This window comes from Ovis canadensis, chromosome 5, assembly GCF_042477335.2.
Source record: "Ovis canadensis isolate MfBH-ARS-UI-01 breed Bighorn chromosome 5, ARS-UI_OviCan_v2, whole genome shotgun sequence".
Lineage (NCBI taxonomy): Eukaryota > Metazoa > Chordata > Mammalia > Artiodactyla > Bovidae > Ovis > Ovis canadensis.
Window position 1 is genome coordinate 122,774,184 of NC_091249.1, and position 15,698 is coordinate 122,789,881.

The window sequence follows — 15,698 nt, forward strand, 5'->3', positions numbered from 1 at the left end:
GTATGACTGGGCCTCATTTTTTTAACAGGTATAGTAAGGATGGATCTGCCTCATGGGGCTGTGAGGATTGAATTAATAGTCACAAGTGCTCAGAATACTCCTAGCATGGAACACTGAAAAAAGTGTTAACTCCTGTTGTTTTCTTTATTGAAATAATGTAATTACTGAAGATTCTGAACTTCAGTCATTTTGCCATGGCTTCGCATGGATAATGTAATGGCTTCAGTGAATAAAGTAGTTTTTGAAACAGCTCTTACTAAAACTAGCACACCCCTCTTAAGGTGCATAGAGTACTCACACTCTCAGCCCGCCTAGGAAGCCTCGTCTGCAGTGTGCCCGCGAGTTGGGCCTTTCTGTTTGCTCCTTAAATTTGCCTCGCTTCGCTTCCCGCTGCCACTATCCTAGTTCAGATCTTCCCTGCTTGTTAGATGACTGCTGCCATAATCGCAGTGTTCTTCCTGTTCAGATATATTCCACATTCTACTGCCAGATTTTCTTATGAAAGTAGAAATACCGCTATCTGCTCAAAAGCCTGTAGTGGCTTTCTGTTGATTCAAAGATAAAACAAACTCAGATATTTGGTATTCAAGACCAAACTGCATTCCTCACTGGACACGGCTCCCCTTGCCTCGCCTTCCACATTCCTCCTCCCTTAGAAGGCGCTTTCTTGACCATCCGCATCTGCAGACGTCCTGCCCGTCTGTGAGGTGCACGATCGTTGCGCACGCTTCTCCCTCAGGAGCCTGCTGTGCGTCGTCTTCTGGGGAGCCGTTGCTCCCTTTTCCTCCCCAGCTTTCACAGCCCCTGCTCACGGCTATCTGGAGTGTCCGTGGGGCTAGAACCGTGAACCGCTTTATGCTGGTGCTACATGGACTCAATTTCCTGTTTGCTGTGTAGCGCGCGGTTACCTGTTTGAAAAACAGAATTGCTCGAACTTTTTTCCCCCACTACCATTCTCCCGTGGCCATTTTATTCCTTTCTTCTGTTGCCTACCCCTTTTGTTATTTTCACTGGCATAACAAATGCAGGAGAGTGCTGATAATTTATTTTAAATGTGTGACATCTTCAGAATTGTTTCCGAACCTACCAAAATGGCATTCCAGAAAAACAGCATTGCCTCCTGTATTCTCCCTGTTATTGAAACTCTCTCTAAAAATTAATTGATCTCTTTAGTGTTCTGGGTCTTTCTCATTGAGGAGATTATTTTCCCATCGTAGCTTAGTTGACAGAGCTCTTTGTTAGTGATGACTTTTTGGTGTTGGTGATTGAAAAATAAAAGCAAACATTTTCTGCATCTCTTACCCTTTGTTCTTTTAGCAAAATGATATTTTGTGAATTGTGTGCTTTTTAGTAGAGTTGAAGGACTAACGTCTTGGTTCTTTCTATAGTCTTATAGACAGCTTCTTGTTGGACTCGGCTCCTCTTAATGTCACTATGTCCCCGACTGGAGACTTTCTGGCCACCTCCCATGTTGACCACCTTGGAGTTTATCTGTGGTAAGTTCTCTCATAAATAGTTCTTTCTGGGGTAAGAAGAAAAGGAAGGTGATGTCAGACAGTCATAGTTGCTAACATTGCCCTTCAGTTTTTTGGGATTTTTTGACTTATAAAATGGAAGTGTCACAAAGTTCACCTAAGTCTACAGTCGAGTCAGCTTCTGCTTGATAATTTAGGTAGCGCACCCCACTCCAGCACTCTTGCCTGGAAAATCCCATGGACGGAGGAGCCTGGTGGGCTGCAGTCCATGGGGTCGCTAAGAGTCGGACACAACTGAGCGACTTCACTTTCCCTTTTCACTTTCATGCATTGGAGAAGGAAATGGCAACCCACTCCAGTGTTCTTGCCTGGAGAATCCCAGGGACAGGGGAGCCTGGTGGGCTGCCGTCTATGGGGTCGCACAGAGTTGGATGTGACTGAAGCGACTTAGCAGCAGCAGCAGCTCAAGTGTATATTCTAAGCTACATGTGTTTGATTTTTATCTTTTAGCCACAGATTTTAATCTGTGACTTTTATTTGCAGAGAGGATAATAATAGGGCTTCCCTGGTGGCTGAGCTGGTAAAGAATCTGCCTGCAGTGCAGGAGACCTGGGTTTGATCCCTGTGTTGGGAAGATCCCCTGGGAAAGGGAAAGGCTACCCACCCCAGTATTCTGGCGTGGAGAATTCCATGGACTGTATAGTTCATGGGGTTGCAAAGAGTTGAACATGTTTGATTTTTGTTACCCTATTTGACTTCTATTTGCAGAAAGGATAAGTGAGTTTAAAATTAAACTCTTATTATTGAGGAAGAGAAAAAAATGAATTCCTTTTCTACTTACAAGATTTTCAATTGACTTTTTAGGATGTGAAAATAAATTTAATATATAATAGAAATAGACTCTGGTCACCTTAATAAGCCGAATGGAGTATCTCCTGGAATCTTTGAGGCTTGAACAGTCAGGATAAGAGAAGAGTGGTGGTGTGGTGCCTCAGCAGCAGAGCAGATAGTGCAGCTGTTAACATAACTCAGAGCTTGGTCTTTCCAGGTTTTATTTCCCATTCCCAATTCATTATGTACAGGAAACAATATGATCAGCCCACTTTGGGACAGATACTCACATCTTGCTTAGTCAGATGTGGACCGGATTAGTCAGGTCCAGAGCCATGGCACAGGGTCAGGGAGCACTTAAAGGACCGTTCTAGAGACGGGGACCCGTGACTGCTCAGCACCCCAAAGATCTGGCCTAAAGGACCGTTCTAGAGACGGGGACCCATGACTGCTCAGCACCCCCGAGATCTGGCCGCGTAATCGCCCTCTGGCTCAGAGCTCTGAGCCCCTCTCTCCTTCTGCTGCAGTTCCCTCAGGGGAAGGGTGCCATTTATCAAAGCCGCGTAAATGAGTGGATGTTATGTTACATTATAAAAATAGTATCCACTACCGATCTGCCAAGTACTTTTTTGTGCTACATTAAAAATAAAGTCTCTGTTTATAATACTTATAGACAGCTTTCTTGTGATGACATCTGGGATACGAGTCAAAGCATTTTGAAATTAATACTATCTATTTTTGAGTTTTTTTTTTTTAACAAGTGATTGTGATTTGTAGCCAAGTTCAAGATCATGGAGCTTGTCACCAGTAATCGAAGCTTCTCTGAAAACATTTTTAATAAATTTTGTAATATTGCTTATGTTCTTTATGTCTCAGGTCCAATATTTCCCTGTATTCAGTTGTTTCATTACGGCCACTTCCCGCAGATTACGTTCCTTCAGTAGTGATGCTTCCTGGTACTTGTCAAACCCAAGGTAATAAAAATCTAGTAATTTTTGAAGCATAATATAATAAACCTAACCTGTAGGATATTGCCACTGAAGGCAAAGGTTAATGCATTCAATCACAATATTTTTTTATCTTAATGAAGTATTTTGAATGACTTCATGAATCTTTATATAAACAAAGACATAATTGATGGAGTATTCATGTGAAACAGTGGAGAAATATTTTGAGTCTGGCGATGGAATTTGTACTTAATATGAGAAAATAAGAAAATGAATAGAGTTTACAAGTTATATTGAGTGAACAGGTTATGAAATACTAATGGATTTGAAGGTAATTGAGTTGCTTTTATATGATAAAAATTTCAGCATTAATTTGAAAATGTTTTGTTTTAAGATGTAGAATTATCAGAAGAAACTGTAGAACCAAGTGATGAAATGATAGAGTATGACTCCCCAGAACAGCTGGATGAGCAGTTGGTGACTCTGTCACTCCTCCCTGAATCCCGGTGGAGAAACCTTCTTAATCTTGATGTTATTAAGGTAATACTATAGTGCACTTAATATTGGCCCCTGAAGACATATTCCAAAAGTATTTTCTTTAATAAAGATAACTTCCCTTTCTTGGAGGTCTTTAGGTGGAGTAGTTAATGCCTAAGATAGTAAAGCAAATACCATTTAGCTGAATGCTGTTTAATTTAGTATTATTACAAGACTTTCTCCATGTATATATGTCTACTTTGAGAGCACTTAAGAACCTTCAAATATAGCAGTAGTATAGCCTGCAACCACAGAGCTGTTAGAAATCAGGTGTTTTAAGCCTTGCCTGACCTCACTTAACTTACGAAATGAGGGGGAAAGTCATCATAATGTGTGATGTTTCTGTTTCTGGACATTTGGGGACTGGAATTCTTTGACTGGTCTTTTTAAAATTAAACTTCAGTCGCTCTTTATCATACCACACCCTGCTCTGTCTGCTACAGGAAGGTTTGCTTTTGGGTTCAGGCACATAAATTAATATGAACTAGGTAGTAGATAGCATCCTGAGATAATAGCAGTGGAAAATAATTTAGCCCTTTGTCCTTGAGTACAGTTTTACATGAGAAATGGACAGTTATGGTATGAATTAATGTGTTTCAAAGCATGTTTCATGACCACTATTTGTGAGTATCAAAAGCAACTGAAACATACAGACTAGAAAATTTCAGAGATTATCTTCTGAGAATTAGGGTGTTTTGTATTATGAAACTCAACTTGGTTAGATATATACATACAGTCAGGCATCCTTGGTAGCTCAGCTGGTAAAGCAGCTCCCTGCAATCTGGTTCGATTCCTGGGTTGGGAAGGTCCCCTGGATGAGAGATAGGAAGTGAAGTCACTCAGTCGTATCCGACTCTTTGCAAACCCCCCGGACTGTAGCCCACCACGATTCTCCATCTTTGGGATTCTCCAGGCAAGAATACTGGAGTGGGTTGCCATTTCCTTCTCTAGAGGATCTTCCCAACCCAGGAATCGAACCCAGGTCTCCCGCATTGCAGGCAGACGCTTTAACCTGGTCTTCCCAGATGGTTCAGATGGTAAAGAATCCACCTGCAATGTGGGAGACCTGGGTTCAGCCCCTAGATTGGGAAGATCCCCTGGGGGAGGGCATGGCAACCCACTTGGGTATTCTTGGTTGGAGAGTCTCATGGACAGAGGAGCCTGGCAGGCTGCAGTCCACAGGGTCGCAGAGTTGGACATGACTGAGTGACTAAGCACAGCACTGAGCAGACATACAGTCACTAGAGTTTATGTGTGTACTAAGTCACATTATGGGCTGGCATAAAAAAGTGTAAGGAACACTGGCAGATAACTATGACATGCTGTCCTAACTATTTTTGTAGCTAGTAAATTGGCACCAGAAAAGGCATACATGTCTCGGGTAAGAAAAGAGAGAAGTTTTCACATGGTCATTTGACTCAAAATTTGAAAATGCTCCTTTTTATTGCTCACCTTTTGAAAGATTGGGCTTCAGTATAAAGGTATATTGTTTAGGACTTCCCTGATAGCTCAGTTGGTAAAGAATCTGCCTGCAATGCAGGGGATACCGGTTCGATTCCTGGGTAGGGAAAATCCGCTGGAGAAGGAGTAGGCTACCCACTCCAGTATTCTGGCCTGAAGAATCCCATGAACTGTACAGTCTGTGGGGTTGCAAAGAGTTGGACACGACTGAGCAACTTTTACTTTCACTTTATGTTGTTTAGGTACATAGTTACATTGTCTAGTCTATCAACTGTAAAGGAAGTAGTTTATGGAATGGCTGTAAGAGCAATACATAAAGTACAAGTAGGTGAGTGTGAGCGGACCAGTTAGAATAATGCCCAATTAATTGAGCTAAATTTGGTGGGTACTCTTCTTGCTAAGATACAGTTTGTTCTGCATAAAAATACAGAGAAATGTGAATGAATGCTCTTTATAACACCTCCGGTATTTTAATTTCCTTCTGAATGAAAGAAATTAGAATTTTTATTTTTGTCCTGTGGTTAACTTTTATACTTACGGTTTCCTTTATGAAATTAGGTTAATTCCAGAGCCCTATGGAACTGCTCCAAAGCCTTTTGTTTTTATTTACAACTCAGTGACTGCCTTCTAACTCAAGAACAGTGGGTTAGGAAGGGTAACTGACTTACTACGTTACTACAGTTTCCCCATCACAAAGAAGGCTGTGCTTGCATTGCTGTGGGCTCCAAGAGGCCACAGATAGCCCTGACTTTCTTTCAAAAAGCAAATCTCCCCCCAGTTCCTAAAGAATGGAAGATGAGTAGTGTAAGGTGAAATTGTGAGACTTCTTAAGAGTCCATCACATTCTCTTGAGATAGTGATATGTTACAATGTAGTCACCAAAACTGAATTCTGTCCGTGGGGATTCCAGTGGAATTTTTGTGATAGAATTTTGCTGACACTTGAAATACTTTATGAAGGAACGGTAGTATTCTCTTGCTTTTTAAAAACACAAAGTACTAAGGAAAAATAAAAATTCCAATAAAATAGAAGAATTACGGGAATGCTTCATACCTACACACAAAATTTACTAAATTACTTTTAATGGAAGAGACTACCTCTGGTTCCAGATTTCTTTTGGAGAAGAGAAATTTGAAAAACTGTTGAGCATTTATGTAAATTTTGCTTTCTAGCCCATCTTGTATTTCAGTGTAAAAGAAGTTCAAAATTGCTTGTTACTTCTTCACCTATATATTCATGTTTCAGGAAAATGAGCTGTTTTTGCCTCAGAGCTTCTCCTGAACTCTGTCATTTTCCCTTTGCCTTATCAACAAGAGTACTAGAGGTTTGCATTGGGAAGCCCGATTTAAGGATATCTGTGGTATATTGGTTGTTTGGGATTTCATTTCAGTATCCTAATCTGAATTTAATTCTTATTTTTTTTTACTTTTGGGGCTTTTTAAAAATTAAGTGGGAATTAAATGTTAGAAACTATTGGCAAGATAATTACTAGTCTTTTTTTCCTTTTCTCACTTTTCTTAATTAGAAAAAGAATAAACCAAAGGAACCACCCAGAGTACCCAAATCAGCACCATTTTTCATTCCGACTGTTCCTGGTCTTGTACCCAGATTTGCTGCACCTGAACAAAACAGTGGTCCTCAGCAGGTGAGAGCCAGGTTAGAGGGAGCGTTCGGGGACACAGGGTGCATTGTCTGCTGCACATTTGCAGTTTTAACCAAGACCCAGTGTTACAGATACAGAGTAAATTAGTGCTAGCTTTTAGTCATAAACTGTAAACTTTTTGTTACATTTGTGGCTTTTGAATAATGTGTATTTGTTTTTGTTTAAGTCTAAAGTGGTAAATCTTGGAATTTTGGCTCAAAAATCAGATTTCTGCTTGAAACTTGAGGAAGGACTGGTAAATAATAAATGTAAGTTAAATTATAAAATATTTTACCAAGTATTTCAGCTTATTATGTTACTTCATATGAAGATAATTGAGTGAAATATTAGCAGATTTCTCAGTAGTTGAAAATAAAAGCCAAAAGGATTGAAATCTTGGTTTTAATCTGAAGTGATTTTGCTTTGTTTACAGTAGGTGAGCGACACGACACTCAAATGTTAAGATGATGATAGTCTTTTGAGACCCTCTCTTTCCATCTGTATGGAAAATTGGAATCTTTCTTTTTTGCTCTTATTTCTGTTTACAAGTGCGATTTGCAGTGCAGTTTGCAGTAGACGGTTGTTTCAGGAAATTTCAGATAATACCAAATTATCACACCAAAAGGCTTTTTTTAAAAATTGAATGTTGTAAATTTTGAAAGCTACAATCTGTAGCTAATAATGATCATGAGAGCTGTGAGCAGTTAACAGAATTATAGTCATTCTCCCGTTTGACTGCCCTCTTGTCTTCTGACCCAGTTGCTTTGTGTTTTCATGCCAGTATCACTTGAGTGCACATTGGCAGAAGTCAAAGAATGGCACCTGTACTGATAGCTAAAGAGTAGCAGGGTTATAAAAGGAGTGACTTGGTATATTTATGGGGGAACAAAGAAGAGAAGCACTATTATTTAATATCTACTGAAAAACAATAAATAAAATGTATTAGACTCTTGTCGATGGTATTGTCCTTTTGCAGAAACGTAAAAGCATAGACATTGCCATTGTAATATCAAATGCCTTATAGAAGTGTATAGACTATGTTTTCATGGGATATATATGAAATAAGAGTGCTTACTTCTAGGGAAAAGTAGATTTGTGGTGAGTAAGGTGGAGTCTTTCCCCCACGTATATTTCTGTAGTATTAATGTTGATGATCAAGTGATACTTTTATAATTTTTATAAACAATACAAAAATAAATTCCCTCACCTCATCTTATTCTCACTAGCAAATACTATTAATAACTTGGTGTATACTTCTATAGCCTTCTTATATTGGATTTGTTCTGACTGACTTATAAGCATGTTAAAATGTCTGGTGCTAAGTGTTAATTAGATTTTAACAGCCTTAATAGAAAGAACTTGCTAAAAATGCAAATTTAAATATATGTTAGGTTTGAAATGAAAGCTAGTTTCTTAAATGAAATGATTGTCGATACTAACTGGATTCTTATTAAAACAATGTAGATGAAGCTGCTGTTAACCTTCTGAAAGAATTAGGCCCGTCAGGAGTTGAAACAGAGCTTCGAAGTTTGTCTCCTGATTGTGGTGGTTCAATAGACATTATGAAGAGCTTCTTGAAGATGATTGGGATGATGTTGGACAGAAAGCGTGATTTTGAGTTGGCCCAGGCATACCTCGCCCTGTTTCTGAAGGTAAGTCTAAGATGTGAGACAGCACTTCACAGCTTGCCCTCCTCCAGAGAAGTGTTGTCTGATAGAGATGTCTGCAGAGATGGAAACATTCTGTATCCACACTTCACTGCGTGTGGCTACTGAGCACTTGAATCGTGGCTGATGTGACTGAGAACCTGAGTTTTTCATTTTATAGAAATTTAATTCATTTCAACAGCTTTCTGGGCCTCATGACTACCATACTGGATAGCTGGATGGGGCAGCAGCTTGTCAGCGTTCTTTGTTGACTTCTGTTTTTTAGCTCAGCACAATTTTGACTCAACCCCCTGACTTCTATGTCATTCATTCAATCAGTATATTAACCTATTAGCTTTTTTATTTAATAACATTTTGGCAGGGTTTTTTTTTTAATGATCATGAAAAAAGTGAGGTTTACTTCTGTCCTGGTTGAAGGAGTTTCAAATGATTTGACAGTAACAGAGTTGTTTTTATGACAAATATAGTGGAGAACTTTAACATATTGAAGGAGGTAGATGATGCTGATTTTCAGTGATAGCAGATAGATTGTTTATCTCATAAATATCTAAAAAAGTTTTCATTTGACTTAATTATTTGAAATTATTTTAAAAGTAAATTTGTAGATGGTAGTATGTAGATTAAAAAACTAGAAATACTGCAAACTGTTCCTGTATTTTTCCCCAAATTTACCACAGTTGTAAATTTAGGACTAGGACTTTGTTTCTTGATGTGTATCAGGACTCTCCTTAAATAGAGGAGAGTCATCACTTCAGTTTTACTGAGAGAGTGACAGAACCATGAAGACTCATAACAGAGGAGAGGGAGATGCAAGAGTGTAATAAACCAGCCTTTAAGGAAAAAATCAAGAATAGTGTCTTCTGAGGTTCCTTGTAAAACAGTTAAATCCAGAATGAACAAAATTTTACTTTTCTTACGTTGAATGTTCAGCTATCATTTTTCTTTTCAGTTGCACCTGAAAATGCTTCCTTCAGAGCCAGTACTTCTGGAAGAAATGACAAAGTTGGCGTCACAGTTGGAAGAAAACTGGATCCATTTACAGTCACTTTTTAATCAAAGCATGTGTGTTTTAAATTATATTAAAAGTGCTTTGTTATAAAAATAAAGTTAGGTAGCTAAGTCAAAGACTTTTACATTAAAGAGGTTGAATCTAACTCATACCCTTGCTTTCTAAGTTTCAGTGAGAAAGGAAAGTAAATGCCACCACTACTGACTAGTCAGCCACTGTGACTCCACTTCAAATGCTGAATACTTTCTTGAAATAAAGTTACACCTGTCTTTTGTTTTAAAGATGTAAAGAGTCTTCTCCAATGAAGACTGAGTTTCATTTTCTGAGTTTCTTCATCAGGTACTTGGATATGACTTCTTTTCAATTGTCGTCACCAAGCTTGTGTTTTTTGAATGTTTATAACATACTGAGGCATGCTGGTATATCTCATGTAAAGTATTACCAAGTTAAACTGAAGTTAAAAGTGACATATAGTTTAAAAAGTGCCTTCATGTTATGAGGTAAAAAGACATGTGTCTTTCGTTAGTGGCCTTTGATGAAAACATAGTTAGAACACTGGCCCAGTCCTCTCTCCATTGTGCCCTTTCTAAAGGAACTTAAATTTTTTAATATGAGAGGTGCTTTCACAAGGCAACTTGCTATAGCAGGCAGTTGAACAGATACCTGGAATGGGTAAGGGAAATTTTCCCCACTCATGACCTTTTTATTTCGAAAGAAACTGCTGACTGCATTTTTCTATCATAACTATTGTGAAACCAGACAGCTCTGGCACTTTTCCCTGTTTTCATCATTGTTGTTTGTGTGGTTCAAGACTTCAGCAATATGTGAATTAATAATAAGCAATTCTTAAAAGCTTATTTTAAGAATAAAATAAGAATATAAAAAGTTCAAACTTTTGATAGTTAAAAGTAGTGTCATTCATAAAATTCAGCTGGTTGTACCTGAATGCCAGTACCATTCTAATTAGGATATAGTTTTACAGAATAACCTCCGAAGGAATAGTCTTCACAAGAAGCTGATCAATGATAACTTTAATTATCAAAGTTTTTTGTTTAGCGGTGCAGTGTTCTTGTTAAAGGTAGAATTATTGACAGTAACCTGCTAAAGGAATAAGCCAGCATTGTTTTGTGCTTTGTTCTTTTAGAAATGTATATAAACTTAGTAAAGCCATTGCCTAAATGTTAATAATGACTTAAGTTCTAACTCTAATAACTGTATTTCCCCTTGCCCCAAATACTATATTCTAAAGATATGGCAAAATTTCAGTGTACAGTTATGTAGAATGTGAAGATTGTATAGGTCTCCTGCATTGCAGGTGGATTCTTTATTGTCTGAGCTACCAGGGAAGCCCAAGAAAACTGGAGTGGGTAGCTTATCCCTCCTCCAGGGGATCTTCCTAACCCAGGGATTGAACTGGGGTCTCCTGCATTGCAGGCAGATTCTTTACCAGCTGATCTACCAGGGAAGCCCTAATTATCACTTAAGTTCTAATTTTAAAAACTGTTTCCCCTTGCCCAAAATACTATATTCTAAAGATATGGCAAAATTTCAGTATACAGTTATGTACAATGTGAAGATTGTAAATATCTAAAACAATAATAAGAGTTCTAAACTGAAATTGTATTACTGTGACAAATCTTGAACTTTCTTTTTCAAATGAAAATACAGGAGTTCAGTATATTGTTTTTATTGGAGATAGCTTTAGATAGTATTAAAGCATCATTTTTGCAGGTAACCTTTCAGAATTTTTCCTGTATGTTTGCCATCAAAGGAAAATTTGGGGGAGGATATGTTTTTTGTGAAATGTATCAGTTTGTGCATGCTGCTTTTTCTTTACCTTTTAAATTGCAAATGTAGTATATGACTGCATTTTACTTGTAAAAACATCAGTCTATTTTTGATTAACACTCAATCCCAATACCTTTCCTAGAAGCAACAATTGTTAACTTTCCATTTAGTCACTGCCATGTTTTCTGTGAATGTATATATATGTAATTGCTACAGGAAATGGTATAGCTTCAGTTTTTACATAGATATATGCATATCATTCTGCAGCTTTTCTACGTGGTCTCTTTGAATACAATTTCACCTAATCTTACCTGTTGATTTTTGTATAGTGTTCCACAACCTACTTAGCCTATAATGGACACTAGGGTAGTTTACTGCTTTTTTTTTTTTTTTTTCTATTTTCAAACAATACTAAAAGAGTATCATCCTGTATGATTATATGGGCATGTAAGGATTTATTGTATGCTTAAGCTTTGACTTGCTGAGCCAGAGTTAGGCAGTTTTAAAGAGATACTTCAGTGATTAAATTATTTTAATTTATAGGTGAAAATTTGTCATTTTTATTGTTTATGTTTAGGAAAAACCTTTACTAGTAGGTAAAGGTAAAGATGGACATCTTTTCATATATTTGCTTTAGACATGTGAATTGCCTTTTGCCAACACTGCTCATTTTTCTGTGAGTGATTTGTCTTTTTATCTCATGGCTTAGTGAGGAGTTTTTCATGTAGTTTGGATATAGATACTAGTATTTTTACATCTGTTTCAGTGTTTTCTCCCAGTCGGTCACTTGTCTTTAGTTTTACTTTTGGTATCTTTTTTAAACAGATGTTTTATATTTATATATAGTTAAATTGATAAATATTTTTATGACTTTTATTACAAAGTATAGATAGAGCATGTTCTGTGTTTTCTTCTAAGTTAATTATGTATACATCTAGATCTCCATTTGGAATTAATTTCTGTAAAGAGTGCAAAATACAAAGCTTCTATTCAAAAGTCCAAAAACTATTTGTTGAAATCCATTCTTCCTGATTTGGGGTGCTGTTTTATTATGTGTTAAATTCTCTAATTAAGGCATTTAATTTTCCTAATAAATAATGCATTGTTTAAATTACAGTTTTCTGGTGTGTTTTCAGAAATGGTGGGAGTGATGCATTCCTAATGTTTTTCAGAAATTTCTTGGCTGTTGGTGAGCATCTTTTTGAGGTTTTGATTTTAGTCACAGTACATTCATAGTACTGATTTGAGGAGAATTACAGTTGACTCTTAAGCAAGAGGTTATGGGTGCCACCTTTCATGCAGTCAAAGCTGAGTATAATTTATAGTTGGCTCTCCTTACTTGTGGTTCCTCCATGTCCGTGGTTCTGCATCTGTACTGTATGATCTGAATTCAGCTAACTGCAGACTGTACATACTTGAAAAAAAAATATATAAGTGGACCACACAGTTCAAACCTGTGTTGTGTTGTTTAAGGGTCAACCCTGCAATAGTATTTCCCTACTATTTCTCTACTGTTGCAGGGTTGGCCCTTAAAAAACACAGGTTTGAACTGTGTGGTCCACTTATTCTTGGGCTTCTGTTGTGGCTCAACTGGTAAAGAATCTGCCTGCAATGTGGGAGATCTGGGTTAGATCCCTGGGTTTGGAAAATCCCGTGGAGAAAGGAAAGGCTACCTACTCTAGTATTCTGACCTGGAGAATTAAATGGACTGTATAGTCCATGGGGTCACAAAGAGTCAGAAATGACTGAGCGACTTTCACCTTTCACTTGAAAACAGTCTGTATTTTCATTAAACCAGGAGTGGTATTCTCGTAATTTAATAAGATTTCTTTATATAATTATACATTTTTTGACATTTAATTCTGGGGATTTTATTTTCATTGCTATAGTGAAATTTGTCTTTTTTGTAATGTATTTCATAATTGATTATTGCTGTCCTAGTAAAAGCAATTTGCTTTTTATACAGTGATCTTTTATGACACTGCAGAACTCTTAAAAGTTTGCCAGTATAGATTTAGGAAATCCAAGAGAATCCCATCTTCTGCAATTGATGAGCCTTTGTTTTTTTATCCAGTATTCATATTTCAGGGCTTGCCAGGTGGTAAAGTGATGAAGAACTTGGTTGCCAATGCAGGAGATGCAAAACACATGGATTCCGTCCCTGGGTCAGGAAGATCCCCTGGTGTAGCGAATGGTAACCTGCTCCAGTATTCTTGCCTGGAAAATTCCACAGGTAGAGGAGCCTGGTGGGCCACAGTCCATGGGATCACAAAGAGTGCGACATGACTGAGCACACACGCACATTCATGTTTCACTGTTGAGGTGCTTTAATGGACGGGAACCTGGGGGTCCGGAGTCGACCGATAAGAAAGTAGAGGAGAGAGAGAGAGGCTGATATTCCTTGGTTTATGCAGAAAGCCAATGAAGCCCCTGCATCGGGCTTGCTCTGTTCACAAAGGCCTCAGGCGCCCTCTTGATGGGGTGAAGGTGCAGAGTGCCTTCTCAAGAGGGTCTTAGAAGCCCGGGCAGGAAAGTGAAATCAGAGAGCCTGTGCACTCCAGGGAATCAGCCTGAAAGAGAGAAAGAGAGAGACACGGGAACCAGAGCTCTGATGGAGCAAAGGTGTTTAATCAACCTGGTGTGGGCATATATACTGTCTTACAAGGTAGTTCTCAGCAAAGATAAAGATTAAAATTCCAGACTTACAAAACAGGTGATGCATATTAAAGGGAGAAAGAGAGTTGTAAACAATCACTTTTACCATTTGGTTCACAAGAAGGAAGAGGGTACTTATCACGGTATAAAAAAATTAATGAAATGCCTGGATTCCTCAGCCTCCTGGAGAGGCTTGCCTCTCCTCTTAATTCCTGAGTATTCAGGAATTAATAAGGAACAGAATTCCTGATAGACCCAGAAGAGCACACAGGAAGCCTTCTGTTAAACGCTTCCTGACATTCCACGTAGTAGTTTTTAGTTAGAACTGCTTTAGCAATCCAGCACAGAATGTTGGATACTAGCAGTGCTTAGAGATGTTTGTGTTTCTGTAGTTATTGACAAATGGAAATGCTTTTACTGTTCCACCATTAAGGATAATGTATCCTCTGAATTTCTGGTAGATAGCCTTGGTTAAGTTCTGCTACTTAAAAATATTTAGACTAGAGGTAAATATATGATTATACAGTAGAAATGACAGATAGATTCAAGGGATTATATACAATAGAGTGCCTGAAGAACTATGGATGTAGGTTCGTGACATTCTACCCAAGGCAGTGATCAAGACCATTCCCAAGCAAAAGAAATGCAAAAAGGCAAAATGGCTGTCTGAGGAAGACATACAAATACCTGAGCAAAGAAGAGAAGCTAAAGGCAAAGGAAAAAAGGAAAGATAACACCCACAAGGAGAGAGAAGACAGCCTTCTTCAGTGATCACTACAAAGATATAGAGGAAAATAATAGAATGGAAAAGGCTAGATATCTCTTTAAGAAAATTAGAGACATAAAAGGAACATTTCATGCAAAGATGAGCTCAACAAAGGACAGAAATGGTAGGGACCTAACAGAAGCAGAAGATACTTAGAAGAGGTGACAAGAATACACAGAAGAATGTACAAAAAAGATCTTCACACCAAGATAATCCTGATGGTGTGTTCGCTCACCCAGAGACAGACATCCTGGAATGTGAAGTCGAGTGGGCCTGAGGAAGCATCACTACAAAAGCTAGTGGAGGTGAGGGAATTCCAGTTGAGCTATTTCAAATCCTAAAAGATAATGCTGTGAAAGTGCTGCACTCAATATGCCAGCAAATTTGGAAAACTCAGCAGTGGCCACAGGACTGGAAAAGGTCAGTTTTCATTGTAATCCCAAAGAAAGGCAATGCCAAAGAATGCTTGCACTACCACACAGTTGCACTCATCTCACATGCTAGTAAAGTAATGCTCAAAATTCTCCAAGCCAGGCTTCAACAATACATGAACCGTGAACTTGCACATGTTCAAGCTGGTTTTAGAAAAGGCAGAGGAACCAGAGATCAAATTGCTAACATCTGCTGGATCATTGAAAAACCAAGAGAGTTCCAGAAAAATATCTCTGCTTTATTGAGTATGCCAAAGCCTTTGACTGTGTGGATCAAAACAAACTGTGGAAAATTCTTCAAGAGATGGGAATAACCAGACCACCTGACCTGCCTCTTGAGAAATCTGTATGCAGGTCAGGAAGCAACAGTTACTACTGGACATGGAACAACAGACTGGTTCCAAATAGGAAAAGGAGTACATCATAGCTTTATATTGTCACCTTGCTTATTTAACTTATATGCAGAGTACATCATAAGAAACGCTGGGC

General features: G+C 38.2%; 1 protein-coding gene across 1 annotated transcript in view; it reads left to right on the top strand.

Moving 5' to 3' along the window:
• WDR36 (WD repeat domain 36) overlaps positions 1–12,468 on the top strand; it is a 44,136-nt gene extending 31,668 nt beyond the window's left edge. The window contains exons 17-23 of the mRNA XM_069592673.1: positions 1,389–1,496; positions 3,183–3,280; positions 3,648–3,793; positions 6,777–6,896; positions 7,081–7,162; positions 8,358–8,545; positions 9,510–12,468. Of these exons, the coding sequence (XP_069448774.1) occupies positions 1,389–1,496; positions 3,183–3,280; positions 3,648–3,793; positions 6,777–6,896; positions 7,081–7,162; positions 8,358–8,545; positions 9,510–9,659 (892 nt within the window). The 3' untranslated portion in view covers positions 9,660–12,468. The remainder of the gene's footprint in view (positions 1–1,388; positions 1,497–3,182; positions 3,281–3,647; positions 3,794–6,776; positions 6,897–7,080; positions 7,163–8,357; positions 8,546–9,509) is intronic.
• The last annotated feature ends 3,230 nt before the right edge of the window (positions 12,469–15,698 follow it).